The sequence below is a fragment of the Thunnus albacares genome, chromosome 14 (assembly GCF_914725855.1).
Source record: "Thunnus albacares chromosome 14, fThuAlb1.1, whole genome shotgun sequence".
NCBI lineage: Eukaryota > Metazoa > Chordata > Actinopteri > Scombriformes > Scombridae > Thunnus > Thunnus albacares.
The window spans coordinates 31,742,730-31,769,000 of NC_058119.1; the positions used below are offsets into that span (position 1 = coordinate 31,742,730).

The window sequence follows — 26,271 nt, forward strand, 5'->3', positions numbered from 1 at the left end:
CATTGTGCTCCCTGCTGTGCTCGCTTTTTCAGGGTTAACACACTTATTATATAACAAAATAATATTGTTATCGTTGTTGTTGTTATTATTATTATTATTATTGCTGTTGTTGTTGTGCCTGAGTGTTGAAATAAATTACATTTGATTGTGAAAAGCTAAAGATTTTGTGAAATATTTACTCATGTTCAGGTTGATATCGACCTCAGAACATGGTTAGCTTAGCTTAGCATAAAGACTGAAAGCCGGGGTAAACAGCTAGCCTGGCTCTGTACAAAGTTTAAAAAAATACACCCAACAACACCTTTTCAACTTCAGTGACAAACATGTTGTAACATTTTTCTTTAATCTAAACAGAAACGTAAAACTTTAAACTGTTTCTTGAAGCTATGTATTTTGTTTGCAGATAATCATCTTCTTTTTTTAATAATATTCTGACGTACTTGGTAGCCAATCGGTAGCAGTCAGTGCTTATTTATTTATTTATTTACAGTATAAAAGAAAGAACATGGTATTTTATGTTATAACATCACATCATCGAATCTGTAGATACACAATAATCTTTAATAAGTCGACTGTGTAAATATCCTGAGAGCAACAAATTCATCTACAAATATCACCTTTACGATCCAAAACAACACACAATCAGAGCTGAATCAGGCTTTATAACAACCCTCTGGACTGGGTCTGATCCGGATCCTGTCGGGACCAGCAGGGTCTGGATGTTTGTGGTCTGATCCGGATCCTGTCAGGACCAGTAGGGTCTGAATGTTAGTGGTCATCCGGATCCTGTCAGGACCAGTAGGGTCTGAATGTTAGTGGTCTGATCCGGATCCTGTCAGGACCAGCAGGGTCTGGATGTTAGTGGTCTGATCTGGATCCTGTCAGGACCAGTAGGGTCTGAATGTTAGTGGTCTGATCCGGATCCTGTGGGGACCAGCAGGGTCTGGATATTAGTGGTCTACAGTGTGTCGGGGGGGAACTGAATGTCCAGCAGCGTGAAGTCCTGAGTGACAGGGACGCTGTTCTCATCGCACAGGAAGTGGCTCCGCACCGTGATGATGAAGGTTTTTCTCGGGAGGCAGAGGAGGGTCTGGATCCTCTCTGCTGCCACCTGGATGAGCTTAACCTGCGAGCCCGGAGCTGACAGAGACAAGTATTAATACTACTAGTACTAGTACCACTACTACTAGTACCACTACTTCTACTACTACTACTACTACTACTACTACTACTTCTACTACTACTTCTACTGCTACTTCTACTACTACTTCTACTACTACTACTACTACTACTGCTACTTCTACTTCTTCTACTACTACTACTACCTCTAGTTTACTTCTAGTTTAACTACTTTTAGTTTCTAGTTTAATAACTAATAATGTAGTTTAATAACTGTAATAATGTAGTTTGATGACTGTAATAATGTAGTTTGATGACTGTAATAATGTAGTTTGATGACTGTAATAATGTAGTTTAATAACTAATAATGTAGTTTAATAACTGTAATAATGTAGTTTGATGACTGTAATAATGTAGTTTGATGACTGTAATAATGTAGTTTAATAACTAATAATGTAGTTTGATAACTGTAATAATGTAGTTTAATAATGTAGTTTAATAACTGTAATAATGTAGTTTAATAATGTAGTTTAATAACTGTAATAATGTAGTTTAATGATGTAGTTTAATAATGTAGTTTAATAACTGTAATAATGTAGTTTAATGATGTAGTTTAATAATGTAGTTTAATAACTGTAATAATGTAGTTTAATAACTGTAATAATGTAGTTTAATAATGTAGTTTAATAACTGTAATAATGTAGTTTAATAATGTAGTTTAATAACTGTAATAATGTAGTTTAATGATGTAGTTTAATAATGTAGTTTAATAATGTAGTTTAATAACTGTAATAATGTAGTTTAATGATGTAGTTTGATAACTGTAATAATGTAGTTTAATAATGTAGTTTAATAACTGTAATAATGTAGTTTAATAACTGTAATAATGTAGTTTAATAATGTAGTTTGATAACTGTAATAATGTAGTTTAATAATGTAGTTTAATAACTGTAATAATGTAGTTTAATGATGTAGTTTGATAACTGTAATAATGTAGTTTAATAATGTAGTTTAATAACTGTAATAATGTAGTTTAATAATGTAGTTTGATAACTGTAATAATGTAGTTTAATAATGTAGTTTAATGACTGTAATAATGTAGTTTAATAATGTAGTTTGATAACTGTAATAATGTAGTTTAATAATGTAGTTTGATGACTGTAATAATGTAGTTTAATAACTAATAATGTAGTTTGATAACTGTAATAATGTAGTTTGATAACTGTAATAATGTAGTTTAATAACTAATAATGTAGTTTGATAACTGTAATAATGTAGTTTGATGACTGTAATAATGTAGTTTAATAACTAATAATGTAGTTTGATAACTGTAATAATGTAGTTTGATGACTATAATAATGTAGTTTAATAACTAATAATGTAGTTTGATAACTGTAATAATGTAGTTTAATAACTAATAATGTAGTTTGATGACTGTAATAATGTAGTTTAATAACTAATAATGTAGTTTGATAACTGTAATAATGTAGTTTAATAACTAATAATGTAGTTTGATAACTGTAATAATGTAGTTTAATAACTAATAATGTAGTTTGATGACTGTAATAATGTAGTTTAATAACTAATAATGTAGTTTGATAACTGTAATAATGTAGTTTGATGACTGTAATAATGTAGTTTAATAACTAATAATGTAGTTTGATGACTGCAATAATGTAGTTTGATAACTGTAAAAATGTAGTTTGATGACTGTAATAATGTAGTTTAATAACTAATAATGTAGTTTGATGACTGTAATAATGTAGTTTGATAACTGTAATAATGTAGTTTAATAACTAATAATGTAGTTTGATGACTGTAATAATGTAGTTTGATGACTGTAATAATGTAGTTTAATAACTAATAATGTAGATTGATGACTGTAATAATGTAGTTTGATAACTGTAATAATGTAGTTTAATAACTAATAATGTAGTTTGATAATGTAGTTTAATAACTGTAATAATGTAGTTTAATAATGTAGTTTAATAATGTAGTTTAATAACTAATAATGTAGTTTGATAACTGTAATAATGTAGTTTAATAATGTAGTTTAATAACTGTAATAATGTAGTTTAATAATGTAGTTTAATAACTGTAATAATGTAGTTTGATAACTAATAATGTAGTTTAATAACTGTAACAATGTAGTTTAATAATGTAGTTTAATAACTGTAATAATGTAGTTTAATAACTAATAATGTAGTTTGATGACTGTAATAATGTAGTTTGATAACTGTAATAATGTAGTTTAATAACTAATAATGTAGTTTGATAATGTAGTTTAATAACTGTAATAATGTAGTTTAATAATGTAGTTTAATAATGTAGTTTAATAACTAATAATGTAGTTTGATAACTGTAATAATGTAGTTTAATAATGTAGTTTAATAACTGTAATAATGTAGTTTAATAATGTAGTTTAATAACTGTAATAATGTAGTTTGATAACTAATAATGTAGTTTAATAACTGTAACAATGTAGTTTAATAATGTAGTTTGATGACTGTAATAATGTAGTTTAATAACTAATAATGTAGTTTGATGACTGTAATAATGTAGTTTGATAACTGTAATAATGTAGTTTGATGACTGTAATAATGTAGTTTAATAACTAATAATGTAGTTTGATAACTGTAATAATGTAGTTTGATGACTGTAATAATGTAGTTTAATAACTAATAATGTAGTTTGATAACTGTAATAATGTAGTTTAATAACTAATAATGTAGTTTGATAACTGTAATAATGTAGTTTGATGACTGTAATAATGTAGTTTAATAACTGATAATGTAGTTTGATAACTGTAATAATGTAGTTTGATAACTGTAATAATGTAGTTTAATAACTAATAATGTAGTTTGATAATGTAGTTTAATAACTGTAATAATGTAGTTTAATAATGTAGTTTAATAATGTAGTTTAATAACTAATAATGTAGTTTGATAACTGTAATAATGTAGTTTAATAATGTAGTTTAATAACTGTAATAATGTAGTTTAATAATGTAGTTTAATAACTGTAATAATGTAGTTTAATAATGTAGTTTAATAACTGTAATAATGTAGTTTGATAACTAATAATGTAGTTTAATAACTGTAACAATGTAGTTTAATAATGTAGTTTAATAACTGTAATAATGTAGTTTAATAACTAATAATGTAGTTTGATGACTGTAATAATGTAGTTTGATAACTGTAATAATGTAGTTTAATAACTAATAATGTAGTTTGATAATGTAGTTTAATAACTGTAATAATGTAGTTTAATAATGTAGTTTAATAACTAATAATGTAGTTTGATAACTGTAATAATGTAGTTTAATAATGTAGTTTAATAACTGTAATAATGTAGTTTAATAATGTAGTTTAATAACTGTAATAATGTAGTTTGATAACTAATAATGTAGTTTAATAACTGTAACAATGTAGTTTAATAATGTAGTTTGATGACTGTAATAATGTAGTTTAATAACTAATAATGTAGTTTGATGACTGTAATAATGTAGTTTGATAACTGTAATAATGTAGTTTGATGACTGTAATAATGTAGTTTAATAACTAATAATGTAGTTTGATAACTGTAATAATGTAGTTTGATGACTGTAATAATGTAGTTTAATAACTAATAATGTAGTTTGATAACTGTAATAATGTAGTTTAATAACTAATAATGTAGTTTGATAACTGTAATAATGTAGTTTGATGACTGTAATAATGTAGTTTAATAACTGATAATGTAGTTTGATAACTGTAATAATGTAGTTTGATAACTGTAATAATGTAGTTTAATAACTAATAATGTAGTTTGATAATGTAGTTTAATAACTGTAATAATGTAGTTTAATAATGTAGTTTAATAATGTAGTTTAATAACTAATAATGTAGTTTGATAACTGTAATAATGTAGTTTAATAATGTAGTTTAATAACTGTAATAATGTAGTTTAATAATGTAGTTTAATAACTGTAATAATGTAGTTTGATAACTAATAATGTAGTTTAATAACTGTAACAATGTAGTTTAATAATGTAGTTTAATAACTGTAATAATGTAGTTTAATGATGTAGTTTGATAACTGTAATAATGTAGTTTAATAATGTAGTTTAATAACTAATAATGTTGTTTAATGATGTAGTTTAATAACTGTAATAATGTAGTTTAATAATGTAGTTTAATAACTGTAATAATGTAGTTTAATAATGTAGTTTAATAACTGTAATAATGTAGTTTAATGATGTAGTTTGATAACTGTAATAATGTAGTTGAATAATGTAGTTTAATAACTGTAATAATGTAGTTTAATGATGTAGTTTGATAACTGTAATAATGTAGTTTAATAATGTAGTTTGATAACTGTAATAATGTAGTTTAATAATGTAGTTTAATAACTGTAATAATGTAGTTTAATGATGTAGTTTGATAACTGTAATAATGTAGTTTAATAATGTAGTTTAATAACTGTAATAATGTAGTTTAATAATGTAGTTTAATAACTGTAATAATGTAGTTTAATAATGTAGTTTAATAATGTAGTTTGATAACTGTAATAATGTAGTTTAATGATGTAGTTTGATAACTGTAATAATGTAGTTTAATAATGTAGTTTAATAACTGTAATAATGTAGTTTAATAACTGTAATAATGTAGTTTAATAATGTAGTTTGATAACTGTAATAATGTAGTTTAATAATGTAGTTTAATAACTGTAATAATGTAGTTTAATAATGTAGTTTAATAACTGTAATAATGTAGTTTAATGATGTAGTTTGATAACTGTAATAATGTAGTTTAATAATGTAGTTTAATAACTGTAATAATGTAGTTTAATAATGTAGTTTGATAACTGTAATAATGTAGTTTAATAATGTAGTTTAATAACTGTAATAATGTAGTTTAATGATGTAGTTTGATAACTGTAATAATGTAGTTTAATAATGTAGTTTAATAACTGTAATAATGTAGTTTAATGATGTAGTTTGATAACTGTAATAATGTAGTTTAATAATGTAGTTTAATAACTGTAATAATGTAGTTTAATGATGTAGTTTGATAACTGTAATAATGTAGTTTAATGATGTAGTTTGATAACTGTAATAATGTAGTTTAATGATGTAGTTTGATAACTGTAATAATGTAGTTTAATAATGTAGTTTAATAACTGTAATAATGTAGTTTAATGATGTAGTTTGATAACTGTAATAATGTAGTTTAATGATGTAGTTTGATAACTGTGATAATGTAGTTTAATAACTGTAATAATGTAGTTTAATAATGTAGTTTAATAACTGTAATAATGTATGTTCTGCTCTGTGGGTCATTGTTTACTAATTATTGATTACATGTTCTGCTCTGTGTGATTTTATTTTTCAGCTTCAGTGTCTCACCTGAGCTCCGGTGGAGTTTATCGGGTGGAGCATTGAGGATGTTCTGCAGTGGAACAGGAGGAACCTGAACACACACCTGACTGCTGCCCCGCCCACTCACTGTCAGCACACCTGGCCTGAAACACACACACACACACATATGTATTTTTAGGGTTAATCCATCTGTTCAAACTCTTTAAATTAATCGTAAGCCAAAGTGTAGCCCCGCCCACTAGCAAAGATCCAGCCACATGATTGGATAGATGGGATTGATCATAATGATGATGTCACAGCACCTGTAGTAGCGGCGTACGGCGGTGTGAGGCAGACACGGGTAACAGGGACCGTAGATGCCATTGGCGTCGGTATCAAGCTCAGCGGAGCAGCGGCCGCACCCGGTGTACGTGATGTCACCACTTAGCGCCACTACGATACCAGCCAGAGGCGTGCAGCTGTCCAGGACCTGCTGTGGTGCATTCTGGGAAGGCTGGGAGTCCTGGAACTGGAAGGCGATGACCTGGACTCTGAGCTCCACCTCACCTGGGACGGAGAAAGCAGGTCAGCTGATCAAAGTTATTATCACATGTACACAGCTGTAATATACTTTACTGTACTCCACTGTACTTTAATATACTTTAACAGTGTAATATACCATAAGAGTCTCTGCCTCACCGCTGTATTTCTGGGACAGCAGTGTGTCGAGGTCCAGCTCCAGACTGCTGCAGTTTCTGGTCCGGACGAGTGGCGGCAGCAGGAAGTCCTGCGCCCGGCGGTCTGCGGCGTCCAGAGGCCGGACGGTGCTCCAGGGGGTGGAGTGCAGCTCTGGTAGGTCAGAGGTCAAACCCTCCCTCACCAGGAGGAAACGGAGGTCCCAGACAGCCTCTGACGGAGACAATGACGTCACAAAGTTTAGTCATCATGTTGTTTATTTAAACGGGTTAGGCTTTACTCTTGTCTGTCTTAACACAACGTGGAAATGTGTCTTAGTTGCAGTTACAGTTCCTTCTCATCACGCTGACTCTGAAGATGTTCTCTCTGAACGAGACGACACTGTAAGTGAAGCTGATATGAAGCTTCAGTCTCAGTTAGACAAACTGAGTTGGTCAGTGTACTGACCCCGAAGATACTCGAAATTTGATGTCCATGTATGGAAAGCAGGAACTGCTACATGCACACATGAACGCATCGGGATTGTATTAAACGCACAATATGTAATTTCAGCCGCTAGGGGTCTCAATCAAAACAATAACAAAAGATGGAGTGTGATGACGGTGTGAAGTAGCAAGGGATCATGGGAGTTGTTGTCTTCACTGTTAAACAACCAGCGTCTCCCAGTTAGGATTACTCTATTGTTAATGAATGAACTAATGTATATATCAGTTTTCTTTTTGTCTTTATTGTGTGTGTAAAAACAAGATATAATTATCCAACACTCTCAACAATGCCCACCACACATTTGAAACCATTGTTAAACCATTAGCCAGAGTTGAATCACAAACCTTTGTAGGCAAAACAAGCTAGCAAGCACGACAACTGCATGTTAACCACATAAACATTATTCAACCGAGCAGTCTATTCAAAATACTCTCCTCCATTAAATACCATTAGAATATTAATATGATCCTGAACATAATTTCACCCTTTTACACAGCCTGTTCAAGGCAGGAATGTTGCGCCGTTATTCCAGCTCAATGTTCTGTATCAAAGGTTTGACCACGGAGTGGGGGGGCATTGTTGTTCAGCCGTTAAGCCAGCAGGGGAGGGAGTCACACTGCCGGATCAACATCTGTGTAAAAAGGAGAGCCGGCATGGCGGGAATACACTCACTAGAATCCAACGCTGTTGTTGTTGTGCTAAACATCACGCCTCTGATTGCAGGCGTGCTATCTAAAATCACACTCGGGGGTGGCGTTATGCATAATGAGTGATCGTCTGTACCGCAACACTGTTGGATCTCTGTGTAAAAGGGGCTGATGTCATCTGTACAGGGAGCTCTGATAGATAAATAGATTCATTCTCAGCTAAAGGAAAATAGAAGAATGTTGAAATAATTTTCCAGGACATTTTACTTTTTCTCTCATTTTCCATGTGTTTTCCATGACTGGAAAACTGTTTCCAGGTTTTCCAGGATGCGTGGGAACCCTGAATATGCAGGTAAATTACTGCAGCCTAAAGTAGAAAACTATAAGCTGAATCACTTCTATACAGCAGAAAATGTGTAAATTAAGTAATTAACTTGGATCAACAGCTATAAATGCAGTTTGTCCTGTGAGGAGGCCGTCTTACATCTTTTATGTTTTATTACCTGCTACAGGTGTCTGCAGGCTGTTGTATTGATGTCCTGGCAGATATGTAGAGTTTGTTAACAATAATAAAGTAATATATATTATATATATATCCTTCGGAATCTGAATGTTGGAACGGTACTCGATGCCCATTCCTAGTGGGCGGGATCTCAGATTTGATTGGATAGTGGATGTGTGATGAAATGAAAGGTAATTAAGATAAATACTGAATGATGTACAAATATTTTGTTATTTTTGAATGTACAGTATATATGTTAACTTGTTGAAGGATGAGTTGAGGCTTTGTTATGATTATGAATAATGTTTATTTGTCATTAACCTGCTCTGACCTGATAGGCCAGTTTGAACTGGGAAGGCGGGTTCTCGTGCTATATAACTGGGAGTGTAGTGGGAGGAAGGAGGAGAGCACCAAAGGTTTTCCTGTTATTCCAGCACACACCTGCCAGCTTACCTGCACCTCACCTGACAGCAGTCACAGTAATGGACTGAGACACACAGAGATGTGTGTGTGTGTGTGTGTGTGTGTGTGTGTGTGTGTGTGTATGTGTGTGTGTGTGTGTGTTTGTGTACCTCTGTCTCTGTTAAAGCGAGGCAGCCAGTCAACAGCTGCTCCCCACAGCAGCAGCGCCCCCTGCTGGCCGTCCGGCTGCTCCACAGTCACAACAGCCTGAAGCTGGAGGGCCGACCTGCAGCGAGACTCCGCCTCCCCCCGCCACTCTGACACACACGCACACACACACACACAGACACATTAATTACAGCTGATCTGCCAGTTTGTATCATCACAGTCCTCCTCTACCTCTTCTTCATCATATCTTCATCTCTTCTGGCTGAAATCAAACTTCTTCTGTGGTGTTTTCAGGTTCTTCTCTTGTTATTTAAGGTGAGAATGTTGTTAGTCTCACTAACAGACGGCAGGTCTGATATTTAAATACTGAACACATTCATCAAACTTTTAACTGCTTCATTTTATGGGCTTAATAGGTTTAATCTGATCTTCAGCGTAACGTTTTCCTTCTGCAGCAGATAAACCAAAGTTTACTTTACTGAGTATAATAAATACCGCAGTGTAAGTATAATAAATACCACAGTGTAAGTATAATAAATACCACAGTGTAAGTATAATAAATACCACAGTGTAAGTATAATAAATACCGCAGTGTAAGTATAATAAATACCACAGTGTAAGTATAATAAATACCGCAGTGTAAGTATAATAAATACCGCAGTGTAAGTATAATAAATACCACAGTGTAAGTATAATAAATACAGCAGTGTAAGTATAATAAATACCACAGTGTAAGTATAATAAATACAGCAGTGTAAGTATAATAAATACTGAAGTGTAAGTATAATAAATACTGCAGTGTAAGTATAATAAATACCACAGTGTAAGTATAATAAATACCACAGTGTAAGTATAATAAATACCACAGTGTAAGTATAATAAATACCACAGTGTAAGTATAATAAATACCACAGTGTAAGTATAATAAATACAGCAGTGTAAGTATAATAAATACTGAAGTGTAAGTATAATAAATACTGCAGTGTAAGTATAATAAATACAGCAGTGTAAGTATAATAAATACCACAGTGTAAGTATAATAAATACCACAGTGTAAGTATAATAAATACAGCAGTGTAAGTATAATAAATACTGAAGTGTAAGTATAATAAATACTGCAGTGTAAGTATAATAAATACAGCAGTGTAAGTATAATAAATACCGAAGTGTAAGTATAATAAATACCGCAGTGTAAGTATAATAAATACTGCAGTGTAAGTATAATAAATACAGCAGTGTAAGTATAATAAATACTGAAGTGTAAGTATAATAAATACCGCAGTGTAAGTATAATAAATACAGCAGTGTAAGTATAATAAATACTGAAGTGTAAGTATAATAAATACCGCAGTGTAAGTATAATAAATACAGCAGTGTAAGTATAATAAATACGGAAGTGTAAGTATAATAAATACCGCAGTGTAAGTATAATAAATACAGCAGTGTAAGTATAATAAATACCGCAGTGTAAGTATAATAAATACCACAGTGTAAGTATAATAAATACAGCAGTGTAAGTATAATAAATACTGCAGTGTAAGTATAATAAATACCGCAGTGTAAGTATAATAAATACCACAGTGTAAGTATAATAAATACTGAAGTGTAAGTATAATAAATACAGCAGTGTAAGTATAATAAATACAGCAGTGTAAGTATAATAAATACCGCAGTGTAAGTATAATAAATACAGCAGTGTAAGTATAATAAATACAGCAGTATAAGTATAATAAATACAGCAGTGTAAGTATAATATATACAGCAGTGTAAGTATAATAAATACAGCAGTATAAGTATAATAAATACAGCAGTGTAAATATAATATATACCGCAGTGTAAGTATAATAAATACAGCAGTGTAAGTATAATATATACAGCAGTGTAAGTATAATAAATACCGCAGTATAAGTATAATAAATACAGCAGTGTAAGTATTATAAATACTGCAGTGTAAGTATAATAAATACTGCAGTGTAAGTATAATAAATACTGAAGTGTAAGTATAATAAATACAGCAGTGTAAGTATAATAAATACTGAAGTGTAAGTATAATAAATACCGCAGTGTAAGTATAATAAATACAGCAGTGTAAGTATAATAAATACTGAAGTGTAAGTATAATAAATACTGCAGTGTAAGTATAATAAATACCGCAGTGTAAGTATAATAAATACTGAAGTGTAAGTATAATAAATACCGCAGTGTAAGTATAATAAATACAGCAGTGTAAGTATAATAAATACGGAAGTGTAAGTATAATAAATACCGCAGTGTAAGTATAATAAATACAGCAGTGTAAGTATAATAAATACAGCAGTGTAAGTATAATAAATACTGCAGTGTAAGTATAATAAATACAGCAGTGTAAGTATAATAAATACCACAGTGTAAGTATAATAAATACCACAGTGTAAGTATAATAAATACTGCAGTGTAAGTATAATAAATACAGCAGTGTAAGTATAATAAATACCACAGTGTAAGTATAATAAATACCACAGTGTAAGTATAATAAATACCACAGTGTAAGTATAATAAATACCGCAGTGTAAGTATAATAAATACCGCAGTGTAAGTATAATAAATACCACAGTGTAAGTATAATAAATACAGCAGTGTAAGTATAATAAATACTGCAGTGTAAGTATAATAAATACTGAAGTGTAAGTATAATAAATACCACAGTGTAAGTATAATAAATACTGAAGTGTAAGTATAATAAATACAGCAGTGTAAGTATAATAAATACAGCAGTGTAAGTATAATAAATACCGCAGTGTAAGTATAATAAATACAGCAGTGTAAGTATAATATATACAGCAGTGTAAGTATAATAAATACAGCAGTATAAGTATAATAAATACAGCAGTGTAAGTATAATATATACCGCAGTGTAAGTATAATAAATACAGCAGTGTAAGTATAATATATACAGCAGTGTAAGTATAATAAATACCGCAGTATAAGTATAATAAATACAGCAGTGTAAGTATTATAAATACTGCAGTGTAAGTATAATAAATACTGAAGTGTAAGCATAATAAATACTGAAGTGTAAGTATAATAAATACTGAAGTGTAAGTATAATAAATACAGCAGTGTAAGTATAATAAATACCGCAGTGTAAGTATAATAAGTACTACAGTGTAAGTATAATAAATACCCCAGTATAAGTATAATAAATACTACAGTGTAAGTATAATAAATACTGCAGTGTAAGTATAATAAATACAGCAGTGTAAGTATAATAAATACTACAATGTAAGTATAATAAATACTACAATGTAAGTATAATAAATACTACAGTGTAAGTATAATAAATACCGCAGTGTAAGTATAATAAGTACTACAGTGTAAGTATAATAAATACCCCAGTATAAGTATAATAAATACTACAGTGTAAGTATAATAAATACTGCAGTGTAAGTATAATAAATACCCCAGTATAAGTATAATAAATACTACAGTGTAAGTATAATAAATACTGAAGTGTAAGTATAATAAATACTGAAGTGTAAGTATAATAAATACTACAGTGTAAGTATTATAAATACTGCAGTGTAAGTATTATAAATACTGCAGTGTAAGTATAATAAATACTGCAGTGTAAGTATAATAAATACTGAAGTGTAAGTATAATAAATACTGCAGTGTAAGTATAATAAATACTGCAGTGTAAGTATTATAAATACTGCAGTGTAAGTATTATAAATACTGCAGTGTAAGTATAATAAATACTGCAGTGTAAGTATAATAAATACTGCAGTGTAAGTATAATAAATACTGCAGTGTAAGTATTATAAATACTGCAGTGTAAGTATAATAAATACTGAAGTGTAAGTATAATAAATACTGAAGTGTAAGTATAATAAATACTGCAGTGTAAGTATAATAAATACAGCAGTGTAAGTATTATAAATACTGCAGTGTAAGTATAATAAATACTGAAGTGTAAGTATAATAAATACTGCAGTGTAAGTATAATAAATACTGCAGTGTAAGTATAATAAATACTGCAGTGTAAGTATTATAAATACTGCAGTGTAAGTATAATAAATACAGCGGTGTAAGTATAATAAATACAGCAGTGTAAGTATAATAAATACAGCAGTGTAAGTATAATAAATACAGCAGTGTAAGTATAATAAATACTGCAGTGTAAGTATTATAAATACTGCAGTGTAAGTATAATAAATACTGCAGTGTAAGTATTATAAATACTTAATGCACAGGACTGAAAACTGAAGTATAAACATTTTGTTTATTTGTGTTGTTTACAACATTTACCCTGTAGGATGTATTTCAGCACCACAGACAGCGATGTTAAGAACTCGCTTTGGGAAACGTGTGTGAGTTTAAGTGTGTTTGTAGAAACAGTCTTAACGGGGAACTGGACAGACGTACTAGCTGATGAAGCTCCGCCGTACCTGTGCAGGTGTGTGTGTGTTTGACACGCAGCAGTGCATGAACCAGCGTGTTGACTTGCAGTGACCTCAGGGTGGCGTAGGGGAGGCGGTTCAGTTCCTGAGGGGGGTGGTGGGGTAAGGACACCAGCAGGGGGCGCCGCTCACGAAGAAAGCCACACAGACAGCTGAGAGCGCGGGTATCCACCTGCTGAGGAGCTGCAGAGGGGGGGGGGGGGGGGGGGGGGGGGGGGGGGGGGGGGGGGGGGGGGGGGGGGTGGGGGGGGGGGGGGGGGGGGGGGGTTAACCAGAGGACAGGAGGAGGAGCAGCTGATTGGTCAGGTGTGGTTTACCTGTCAGGGAGGCGGAGCCGGCGATCTGTCCCAGGTTCAGCAGTTTGCTGCTGAAGGTCGACTGCAGCAGCGTCTCTCCTCTCCACCTGTCCTCGCTCACCTGTAGCTCTGATATCACAACACAAACACTTTAATACCATTTATGATCATATATTTACTTTACAGTACGCAGCTAATAACCTTTAAACATGAATCACACAGTAGTAAAACATACAGCATGGATCGGACAATATATCACTAAGGATCATTAACCTGATCTGTGGGTTGCAAATATTCCGTATATATACAGCACGTATATATGTGTATACATTAGCAATCATATTATCATATTAAACTGAACTGGTCAGCTGATTCTGAACCTGTGATGAGCAGAACGTCTCCAGGACTGACGGTCACCGCCCAGAATGCCGCCCGCCGCCACAGCACCACCTTCATCTCAACAGCTGATTGGTCCGTCACCACGATGGACGCCAGAGGGACGAAGGTTCCCGCCGACGGCCCCGACTTCACCTTTAATCCGACAGATCAGACGTGATGCAGAAAGTATTTAAACGCTAGAAGAAGGAAAGTAAATATCAAAGTGGCTGCTGGGACGTTGAATCAGATGGATTCTCATGAAAGTTCAGACATTCATGTTCCTCAGAGGATCAATCATCTGACTTCCCTCCAGCGCCACCATCAGGTCGACTTTTTAGTTCTTTATTGAAATATCTCAACAACTATTGGATGGACATGAAATTAGTTTCATGATCCCGTTAGGATGAACTGTAATAACTTTAATCCTCTGACTTCCCTCTAGCGCCACCATGAGTTTGTGGGTTTGCTGACGAGCTCCACAGAGCTGTTAGCACGTTAGCTGCAGACTCTTTGTCTTGTTAAATTTTCCAATGATCAAAAGTGAAAACTGTTATTTATCCACAGTTATATCACAATAAGTTTGAGATTTCTACACTGGAACTGAACTCCACCTCACCTTGACCTCCTTCAGCTGACAGGGGTGGACCACCGCCACCAGGACCGAGTACCGCCCCCCGACTTTGTCACAGTGGACCAGCAGCGTGGGGGCCCCTCGGGGCCCGGTGGTGGCTTCAGTTCTGTATTCAGAGAGTCGAGCTTTTTTAAAGTCGGGTGATTTGGAGGGTGAGTCGTGCCGCTCTGCCTCCTGGGAGCAGAGCACGCCATCTGAGGTAGCCTGCAGGACGACACCCCCTTCCTCTACCCTCGGGGTGGGGCGGGACTGGCGGGACAGCTCGGTGGGGGCTCCAGGTGACGGCGTCGCAGGGCTGAACAGCTCCGGCGTGCTGGAGGAGACAGAGGGCGGGGTTTTCTCAGGGCTGGATGCTGATTGGACATCTTGTCCGCCTCTCAGGATTAACGCCTGACTCAAAGTCCATGTGGTGAGATACTGAGTCCGGACGGACAGATCCTGGTGTTTAGGGCAACGTGGAGGTTCAGGTTCTGGTTGAGCTGCAGGGAAACAGCCGTCCAGATACTCATGAACTGAAGCCGAACACTGATTCTCCTTCTCAGAGTTAAATGTGCCGCCTGATGTTGCTCGTCCTTCTCGTCCTTCTCGTCTTCGTGGCGTCTCTTTGGTCCAATCATCATCCAGATCAGTGTTTGTTTGATCATCCTGTCTTCGTGACCTCAGCATTGAGTGATGAGCTTCTACGTTCTCTCGGTCGGTTCTTTCCTCCTCCGCTGACAACCTCACTTGATTTCCAGCTTCGTCTGTAAAATGAGAATAAAATGTTTTTGTCTCTTTCCTTAAATTAATAGCAACATTTATTTGTAGAGCAAAAAACAAGTTACAGAGCACCATAAAAGGCAGCAAATTAAAAACTCTGGTTCCTGTTGGGTCCCCGAACGCCTCACCTGCTGCAGGCCGCAGCCGTCCGTCCCGCCAGGTGAGCTCCAGGTGTCTCCAGCCGGCAGGGGGACGCTCCTCACCATCCAGCCCAGCTTCAGACACTCCGTCTGGGTCAGAGGAGGGAGGAGGAGCCCCGAGGAAGACGTGGATCCTCGGCCGGTCGCACATTGCTGCCTGGTGAGGAGACGGAAGATCTGAAGATGTGACGTTTATCAGCAGGTTAACAGGTTTCCATACGACACAACATCATGTGACCAAACCAGGTGTTTTACCAGATGTTCATGCTGACTGGACGACATTTTTAGTGGCACTAGCAGTAAACAGAATATTTTATATATATATCTATTTATTTTTAATATTATTTAATATTTTATAACCATCAGCTGGATGATCGTGAACTTCTGTTCAGACGTTCATGATCCTCAGAGGACAGATCCTGCTGACTCCTCCTGTAGCGCCACCAGCAGGTGTTTGGTGGCGATTTATCACCTCTGCATTTACAGACATATCATAGCATCGTTTAATGATGGAAGTGTTTAATTATTGCCATATTACATTACCTCATAAGAAATATTAAGAGCCTTTAATCTGTAACAACTATCGTCCAATATCCTTCGCAAATTAAAATGATAAAATCTTACAACAATATTACTTCATCTAATCAGAAACACACTGACCAATCTGGTTTCATGAAAAACCCACGATCATCTGACAACGAGGAAATTATTCAACATAACATAACATAACATAACATAACATAACATAACATAACATAACATAATCAGAAAACGCTCCCTCACCCTGCAGCACTGTGTACTTCAGGAAGCTAGAATGATCTACTGGAAACTTGAGCGTCAATAAGAACCAACGACCTCGTTTCTTCATGACGTCGACGTCCGAAACAAGGACGTCGGCTTTATTCTAATCACTGAACCAATATATAAATGTAGTAAAAGAATATAAAATACTGTGATGACATCATCCTCTACCTAACAGACTCTGTCATATCAATCAGTTTATTACTGGTTGGTTGATTATTAATGGTTCAAAAGTAAACTGGGAAAATGTGAGTTACTGCCTTTAAACAAACTGCAGTATCAAATGTAAAAAATACAAATATTAAATGCAAACTTATGCGGTGAAATATTCAGTCCAAATGTTCTGATGTTTAACTGAAGCTGAATCTGAATGAAAATAACTAATTATTATATTCTTAAAATGAATTCCCTGTAAAGAAAATGTTTCTGTGTGATTTTGATCAACATGTTTCATGTGAGGAGAAAGAAACTCGCATTGATCCTGCAGATGTTTCTCCTGTCTCTTCTACAGCTGGGATCAATAACCTACACTTCAGCCAATCAGACGGCAGGATGCAGGGATCAATAACCTACACTTCAGCCAATCAGACGGCAGGATGCAGGGATCAATAACCTACACTTCAGCCATTCAGACGGCAGGATGCAGGGATCAATAACCTACACTTCAGCCATTCAGACGGCAGGATGCAGGGATCAATAACCTACACTTCAGCCATTCAGACGGCAGGATGCAGGGATCAATAACCTACACTTCAGCCAATCAGACGGCAGGATGCAGGGATCAATAACCTACACTTCAGCCAATCAGCGGCAGGTGGCGGCCTGTAAAGCACAAAACTATCCAGCTTCTTAATGTCTTTGAGCTGATTCATAGATTATACATGATCAATAATCAATAATCAGAAACTGGCCAGATTAAACTGATACAGATAGTTTGCCGCTCTCTGCCCCTCAGACATCCCATAATAAACATGCAGTGTGCAGCTGTCGTGGCTGTAGAACAACATCATGAATTCAAACCGTCATATATCTGAACGCTGCCTACCTGCTTCCGTCACATCTCCGGCTGCTTCCGCAAACACACGTGACTCCGCTGCTTCCGCCATTTACCAAAATAAAATGATATGTGAGGAAGCGACAGACTTTCAGAATAAATCACAAACAATGATTTAAAACATGATGTTATTTAATAAATGAAACTTTATTTAAACGGCATTACTGACTGATTATATTTGGTGCCAATGTTGAGCTGGAAGGTTATTTAATAAAGGTTATAAATGCAACTCAAGTGTGTAAATGCTTGAAAAAAAGTCTTCACACATCAGTCTTTAGTAGCAGCTGAAAATGATCCATCTTTATACTTTAACTCCAAACTGAAACTAACATATTTATATAATCTGAATCAGAAACAGGTTTATTGCCAGGTAGGTTTGCACATGCAGGTGGTGCATAACAGTCAAAAAGTACAAACACTTCCCTCTGAGATTCATAAACATTGAAAGACAGGTGATATAAATATATAAATACAATTTACACAATGAAAAAATATAGTAAGAATATATTCTAGGTGAAAACAGAGCTGCTGAGTTTAAAGATATTGTATAAACTGAATTTGGAAAATTGCTCCTATTTCAGTTGTTCACGACACTGATGTAAAATAAAAATGTTAAAATCTGAGAAGTCTGAAAAGTGTTTTTAATTCATGAATTATCCCTCCATAAACACTCTTTGAGTTCATATTTATGTTAATTTGGGTTTATTTTCATGTTTTGGGGGCTGCAGACAAATACAGTCTAACTTTATTATATATTATAAAAATATTAACACCACACAGTACAAATATTGTAAAAATGTTTATTTAAAGTGAAGAGTATTGATCAGAAGCTCCAGGAGTTCACTGAGTGTTTTTGTGATACAGTTTGTGATGATTTATGTGCTCTTTTAAAGTTCCTCTAAAGTCTTTTTTAAACAAACAAAACAGGTTAAATGAGTAAAATATGCACCAGACCGCTGTGTAAAATTCACTTTAGCTTCTTTTCTTCACTTTAGTATCAAATGTTCATGTTAAATAAAGTTAAAAATCTGTTTGAATGTTTAATAAAGTTAAAGCTGTTTTCAGGATTAATAAAATTAAAACTGTTTGTAGTTTTCAGGTTTAATGAGTTAAAGCAGTGTGTAGTTTAATGTTTAATAAAGTTGTAGTAGTTTGTAGTTTAATATTTAATACATTTTTAGTAGTTTGTAGTTTGACAGGTATCTGCAGTGGCTGCAGAGACACCTGAGCTCCGCGTGTTAAAAACACGCAGCGGCACGTGCACGAGCAGTCACGCAGCGGTGCGGGAACAGGAAGAGGAAGCTCCAGTCTATCTCCTCTCCTCTCCTCCGGTGTGTCGGTGGTGTCAGCTCTCTCAGCCCGAACATGCTCCGGTACTTCGGACAGATTCTCCCCCGGGCAGCCGGCGGCTTCCTGCCCGCAGACAGCGCGCTGCCGGCGGCCGCCGCCCTGCTGCGCTGCCGCGGCTACAGCCAGGCCGTGGACCGGGACGACGACCCGAACTTCTTCACCATGGTGGAGGGCTTCTTCGACCGGGGCGCCGCCATCGTGGAGGACCAGCTGGTGGAGGACGTGCGGAGCCGGGAGAGTCCGGAGCAGAAGAGGAAGCGGGTCCGCGGGATTCTGCGGATCATCAAGCCGTGTAACCACGTCCTGAGCGTCAGCTTCCCGATCCGGAGGGACGGCGGCGAGTGGGAGGTGATCGAGGGCTACCGGGCCCAGCACAGCCAGCACCGGACCCCCTGCAAGGGAGGTGAGAGCGCCGGTACCGGCACCGGGATCAGGACTGTCTGGGTGGAGGGTCTGGGGGAGCAACTAAGTAAAGTACTTTAACTCAAGTTTATAGTGCAGCACATTTCATACAGTAACTCCGGGTCCTGTACTCATTAATACATGGAAAACAGCAGAACATTAAGATACATCAAAAATAAGAGAATAAAACATGAAAAGACATTTAAAAAGTACTCAAGTATTGTTATTAAGTACAATGTTGAGGTACTTGTACTTCAGTTTCTTTTAAAAACTAAAACTCAGATTCTAAAAACACAAATGAGACTCAGAAAGAGAGAAATGTTTTCTTACTGCTGGAGATTCATCTGAAAACGGAATGAGTGGTACTATACTATACTCAAGTACAATTTCCATGTGATGCTACTTCCTACATTTCAGAGGGAAATATTGTACTTTCTACTCCACTACATTTATTTGACAGCTTTAGTTACTTTTCAGATGAAGATTTGACACAATGGATAATATAACAAGCTTTTAAAATACAACACATTGTTAAAGATGAAACCAGTGGTTTCCAACCTTTTTGGCTTTTGACGTCTTACAAAAAGCAGTGTGTAGTCGGGGTCACATTTCAGATATTAGCAGTAACGACTCCATTGTGTTATAGTGATAGACTGATCCTTTAAATAGTGATCGAAGAGCTTCAAACACTCGACAGCCACTCAGAGCCTGTCAGCCACAGCCGTGGGTAAACCAGTGGCCAAATCTCCAGAAAAAGCATTTGGCCCCTGAAGAAAGATGAACTTCAATAGTTTATATCAAAACTTAAATGTTCTTTTTCACAAATCAACTGTTGGTAGAAAGCAGATGTACATTAATCTACATGAACATCTGCAGGCTGCAACACAGGAAACATTTTCATATAGGATATATATACGTTAATATTTAGTACTTCACTCTACTTCTGTTGCTGTCTGATGGAAAAACGACGTGCTGTGTGATACACTTCTAAAAGAAAGAGACGCTTCATTCTTACAGGTTCCTTAATTTTATACTCATTTCCTGGAAATATCCAGAGTAATGTTAGTATTATATTAGAGTATTACAGACATGGTTGTGCAGTTTGGGACAAATTATAAGAAAAAATAGAGGAAAGTGTTCAGATGGTTTATGTACCTGCTCATATTTGGGTTCCTGTAAATCTTAATAAATCAACAATTCTTAAACTGACAGAAAATACATAGTTTGTATTAATTTTGACATATTAGATTCACTCTTTAAACCCTTTAATGAGCATATTTCCAATTAAATAACCTTTCAAAGACTTGAATGTTGACAAAACTACTTTTTAAACTTGTTTCTTATCATTTGTACCAAAGTGGATCTAAAAATTAGCTGTTAAATACCTGAAAATGTATTTATTTCTGGTCTCTGTGTACATTACCAGTTTATATACAGACTGGTCTCTATGCACATTACCAGTTTATATACGGACTGGTCTCTATGTACATTACCAGTTTATATACAGACTGGTCTCTGCGTACATTACCAGTTTATATACAGACTGGTCTCTGTATACATTACCAGTTTATATACGGACTGGTCTCTATGTACATTACCACTTTATATACAGACTGGTCTCTGTGTACATTACCAGTTTATATACAGACTGGTCTCTGTGTACATTACCAGTTTATATACAGACTGGTCTCTGTGTACATTACCACTTTATATACAGACTAGTCTCTATGTAAATTACCAGTTTATATACAGACTGGTCTCTGTGTACATTACCAGTTTATATACAGACTAGTCTCTATGTACATTACCACTTTATATACAGACTAGTCTCTATGTAAATTACCAGTTTATATACAGACTGGTCTCTGTGTACATTACCAGTTTATATACAGACTGGTCTCTGTGTACATTACCAGTTTATATACAGACTGGTCTCTGTGTACATTACCAGTTTATATACAGACTGGTCTCTGTGTACATTACCAGTTTATATACAGACTGGTCTCTATGTACATTACCAGTTTATATACAGACTGGTCTCTGTGTACATTACCAGTTTATATACAGACTGGTCTCTGTGTAAATTACCACTTTATATACAGACTGGTCTCTATGTACATTACCACTTTATATACAGACTGGTCTCTGTGTACATTACCAGTTTATATACAGACTGGTCTCTGCGTACATTACCAGTTTATATACAGACTGGTCTCTGTGTACATTACCAGTTTATATACAGACTGGTCTCTGCGTACATTACCAGTTTATATACAGACTGGTCTCTGTGTACATTACCAGTTTATATACAGACTGTTCTCTGTGTACATTACCACTTTATATACAGACTGGTCTCTGTGTACATTACCAGTTTATATACAGACTGGTCTCTGCTTACATTACCAGTTTATATACAGACTGGTCTCTGTGTACATTACCAGTTTATATACAGACTGGTCTCTGTGTACATTACCAGTTTATATGCAGACTGGTCTCTACGTACATTACCAGTTTATATACAGACTGCTCTCTACGTACATTACCAGTTTATATACAGACTGGTCTCTGTGTACATTACCAGTTTATATACAGACTGGTCTCTGCTTACATTACCAGTTTATATACAGGCTGGTCTCTACGTACATTACCAGTTTATATACAGACTGGTCTCTGTGTACATTACCAGTTTATATACAGACTGGTCTCTACGTACATTACCAGTTTATATACAGACTGGTCTCTGTGTACATTACCAGTTTATATACAGACTGGTCTCTGTGTACATTACCAGTTTATATACAGGCTGGTCTCTACGTACATTACCAGTTTATATCCAGACTGGTCTCTACGTACATTACCAGTTTATATACAGACTGGTCTCTATGCACATTACCAGTTTATATACAGACTGGTCTCTGCTCACATTCCAGTTTATATACAGACTGGTCTCTGTGTACATTACCAGTTTATATACAGACTGTTCTCTGTGTACATTACCAGTTTATATCCAGACTGGTCTCTATGCACATTACCACTTTATATACAGACTGGTCTCTACGTACATTACCAGTTTATATACAGACTGGTCTCTATGTACATTACCAGTTTATATACAGACTGGTCTCTACGTACATTACCAGTTTATATACAGACTGGTCTCTATGTACATTACCAGTTTATATCCAGACTGGTCTCTATGCACATTACCACTTTATATACAGACTGGTCTCTATGCACATTACCACTTTATATACAGACTGGTCTCTACGTACATTACCAGTTTATATACAGACTGGTCTCTATGTACATTACCAGTTTATATACAGACTGGTCTCTATGTACATTACCAGTTTATATACAGACTGTTCTCTGTGTACATTACCACTTTATATACAGACTGGTCTCTACGTACATTACCAGTTTATATACAGACTGGTCTCTATGTACATTACCAGTTTATATACAGACTGGTCTCTATGTACATTACCAGTTTATATGCAGACTGGTCTCTATGCACATTACCAGTTTATATACAGACTGGTCTCTGCTCACATTCCAGTTTATATACAGACTGGTCTCTATGCACATTACCAGTTTATATACAGACTGGTCTCTATGCACATTACCAGTTTATATACAGACTGGTCTCTGCTCACATTACCACTTTATATACAGACTGGTCTCTACGTACATTACCAGTTTATATACAGACTGGTCTCTATGTACATTACCAGTTTATATACAGACTGGTCTCTATGTACATTACCAGTTTATATACAGACTGGTCTCTATGCACATTACCAGTTTATATACAGACTGGTCTCTACGTACATTACCAGTTTATATGCAGACTGGTCTCTACGTACATTACCAGTTTATATACAGACTGGTCTCTATGCACATTACCAGTTTATATACAGACTGGTCTCTATGTACATTACCAGTTTATATACAGACTGGTCTCTATGCACATTACCAGTTTATATACAGATTGGTCTCTACGTACATCACCAGTTTATATACAGACTGGTCTCTGTGTACATTACCAGTTTATATACAGACTGGTCTCTACGTACATTACCAGTTTATATACCAGGTTAAGGTTAGGTTAAGGTTAGGTTAAGGTTAGGTTAAGGTTAGAATAAGGTTAGGTTAAGGTTAGCATTAGATTAAAGTTAGATTAAGGTTTAGTTATGTTTAGGGTTAGATTAAGGTTAGGTTATGGTTAGAGTTAGGGATAGTCTATGAGTGAGTAAGCGTGTGTGGGTGTGTGCAGGGTGTGTGCAGGGTGTGTCTTACATGGATGTGTACATGTTGAAGTCTGGCAGGTTGTATGAGTTTGAAGGTGTGTGTGTGTGTGTGTGTGTGTGTGTGTGTGTGTGTGTGTTTCCTCCCCTAACAGGAATGCTGTCTGTCTGGTCAGCTGTTCTTTCTTTCTACACAAGTTAATGTCTCAAAGCTGAATGTTGTGAACACACAAACAACACGTGTTTTTAAATAAAATACAGAGTTTCTTTATGGCTAAATCATCATCAATACTGTACATAGATCATCATCATCAATACTGTATATAGATCATCATCATCATCATCATCATCATCAATACACCTGAACTGATGAGATCAATCAGGAACTCTGATCAAAGAAGTCAAAGGATTATAAATCTGATCAGAAACTGTTTGACGTCTCAGAGACTCAGAATGTTTCTGTTCATTACAGAGCTCAAGATTCAATAATAAGAAAATACTTCATTGATACTTTATTGATACTTCGCTGATACTTCAGTGATACTTCATTACTTCATTGATACTTTATTGATACTTCAGTGACACTTCATTGACACTTCATTGTGTTACGGACAAGTCAAGTCTAGGGGATTCAGTATCAATGAACCAATACTAGTCCTAACCTGGAGGGTGTAGAAAAGGAGAAAACTAGGAAGGAATCAGAGAAAGACGGACTGGTTTCCAGTGTTAGAGATAGACAGGCTGGAGGTGGGTTACCTTATCGGGTTGCCACGCCGACTAGCAGTGCAAGTCCCTCCGACTCGGCCTCGCCAGCTCTGGCGTTGCTCTCGTGAGCCGCGAGCTCCTTCTGGCGGTTCAGTTCAGGTTTTGGTGGTTGGGGGATGGGTCCCCGAAGAACAAAACTGGTTTTACTAAAGGGTCCGGGTGCAGGAGAGGTGTGCGGCTGTAATGTCTCGAACGCTTCTACAAAGGACGTCTCTCTGGGCTTTAACTCACTCGTATCACTTTCAAAGGTTCGCGCTTTCCCAGCTGAACTGTCTCACGTTACTCCAGTGGTTGCGCGCGCACCTCACCGTGGCGTCCTTTTATCCACCCGCAGCTTAACCACACCCCCTTGTTATCTTCTCAATGAAAACCAGTCCAGTTTAAGAAAGGAAAGGAAGAAAGAGGAACTATAAACCCCGCCCCCTTTACTCCTAACACTCCTCCCCCCTTACAACAAAAAAAAAACCCATCTGGATTCCACCTATGTTTTTTTTTCTATTCTATTTTATTTAATTTTTTTTTTTTTTTTTTCGCATTTTCTCTTTTCTTAAAAACAACAATGTACACATCACATTAGCACACTCATTACTGGCATGTCTAGTCTCTGACCCTTAGTATAAAAGGTATCTTATCACTAGTGACATGATTAACGTCTACTCTGGAGTAGTAGTAGTAGTAGTAGGCCTATCAATGTGAAAGAGTATGTCAATGTATATGTAAACAGTCTCTTGACTCCAATACACATGCATTACTATAAACACTGCACTCACGGCTTCTCACCACATGTTCATCCCCTTGACAGGGTGTCGGCGATAACATTTTCTTTGCCTGGTAAATGCACTACTGTCAAGTTATATGGCTGCAAAATTAAACTCCAACGGAACACTCTCTGACTGGACGTTTTGAACTTGGCTAGAAATGTCAATGGGTTGTGGTCAGTGAGAACCACCAGATCACCTCCAGCACTACAGACATACACCTCAAAGTGTTGAACTGCCAGAACTAGAGCCAGGGCCTCCTTCTCAATGGTAGAATAACGTTTCTGATGGCGATTCAATTTTTTAGAGAAGTAGGCAACCGGCCTATCTATCCCTGACACATCGGTCTGTAGTAACACTGCACCCACTCCAACATCACAAGCATCCACTGCCAGCTTGAATGGGACAGAGAAGTCCGGAGCCACCAATACTGGTTCACTAGCTAGGATAGCTTTAACCATTTCCAGTGCTTTTTGACAGTCTGCCGACCAGCTAAACCTCACTCCCTTCTTCAGCAAGTTTGTTAGTGGTGTTGCCACCGCTGCGAAGTTGGGGACAAACCGCCTATAAAATCCACACATGCCTAAAAGGCGCATTAGCTGACGTTTCGTTTTTGGAACCGGCATGTCTAAAATGGCCTGCACCTTGGCAGTCCTTGGCCTCACTGAACCTTGACCAACCTGGTGCCCCAAGTATGTGACCTGCCCCTTTCCAATCTCACACTTGGGCAAGTTGACTACCAACCCTGCTTGCTCAAGCCGTTCAAACAACTGTCTCATATGTTGCACGTGATCAGACCATGAAGAGCTATAGCAAACCACATCATCTAAATAGGTTACAGTGTTCTGTAATCCGGAGGTTACCAGATTCATTAACCTCTGAAAGGTTGCTGG

General features: G+C 35.7%; 2 protein-coding genes across 8 annotated transcripts in view; one reads left to right on the forward strand and one right to left on the reverse strand.

Annotated features, from left to right (window-relative positions):
• Positions 1-468: 468 nt before the first annotated feature.
• shld2 (shieldin complex subunit 2) lies at positions 469-17,935 on the reverse strand. 7 transcript variants are annotated; one of them, XM_044373670.1, is made up of 12 exons: positions 17,372-17,408; positions 16,785-17,327; positions 15,990-16,178; positions 15,088-15,845; positions 14,474-14,624; positions 14,115-14,222; positions 13,786-13,980; positions 9,361-9,507; positions 7,157-7,366; positions 6,781-7,024; positions 6,506-6,621; positions 469-1,140 (listed from the first exon to the last, which is right to left on the reverse strand). In XM_044373670.1, the coding sequence occupies exons 2-12, from the start codon at positions 16,867-16,869 to the stop codon at positions 959-961; spliced, it is 2,385 nt and encodes a 794-aa protein (XP_044229605.1). In that variant the 5' UTR covers positions 16,870-17,327; positions 17,372-17,408; the 3' UTR covers positions 469-958. The 7 variants fall into 7 exon arrangements, with proteins under 7 accessions (XP_044229605.1, XP_044229606.1, XP_044229608.1 ...); XM_044373671.1 differs by lacking the exons at positions 16,785-17,327; positions 17,372-17,408 and adding an exon at positions 17,848-17,935; XM_044373673.1 differs by lacking the exons at positions 16,785-17,327; positions 17,372-17,408 and adding an exon at positions 17,848-17,909 and having other exon boundaries at positions 15,990-16,158.
• Positions 17,936-19,088: 1,153 nt separating this feature from the next.
• glud1a (glutamate dehydrogenase 1a) overlaps positions 19,089-26,271 on the forward strand; it is a 46,362-nt gene continuing 39,179 nt past the window's right edge. The window contains exon 1 of the mRNA XM_044372844.1: positions 19,089-19,609. Within this exon, the coding sequence (XP_044228779.1) occupies positions 19,222-19,609 (388 nt within the window). The 5' untranslated portion in view covers positions 19,089-19,221. The remainder of the gene's footprint in view (positions 19,610-26,271) is intronic.

Bases quoted from the DNA above. Each gene is read 5' to 3' on its own strand.
- shld2 (XM_044373668.1), bottom strand. From the start codon at position 16,869: ATGAAGAAACGAGGTCGTTGGTTCTTATTGACGCTCAAGTTTCCAGTA. The intron at 14,625-15,087 runs GTGAGGTGGAGT...GTCGGATTAAAG, and splicing joins GTCAGCTGAAGGAGGTCAAG to GTGAAGTCGGGGCCGTCGGC. The intron at 13,981-14,114 runs GTAAACCACACC...CCCCCTCTGCAG, and splicing joins CGGCTCCGCCTCCCTGACAG to CTCCTCAGCAGGTGGATACC.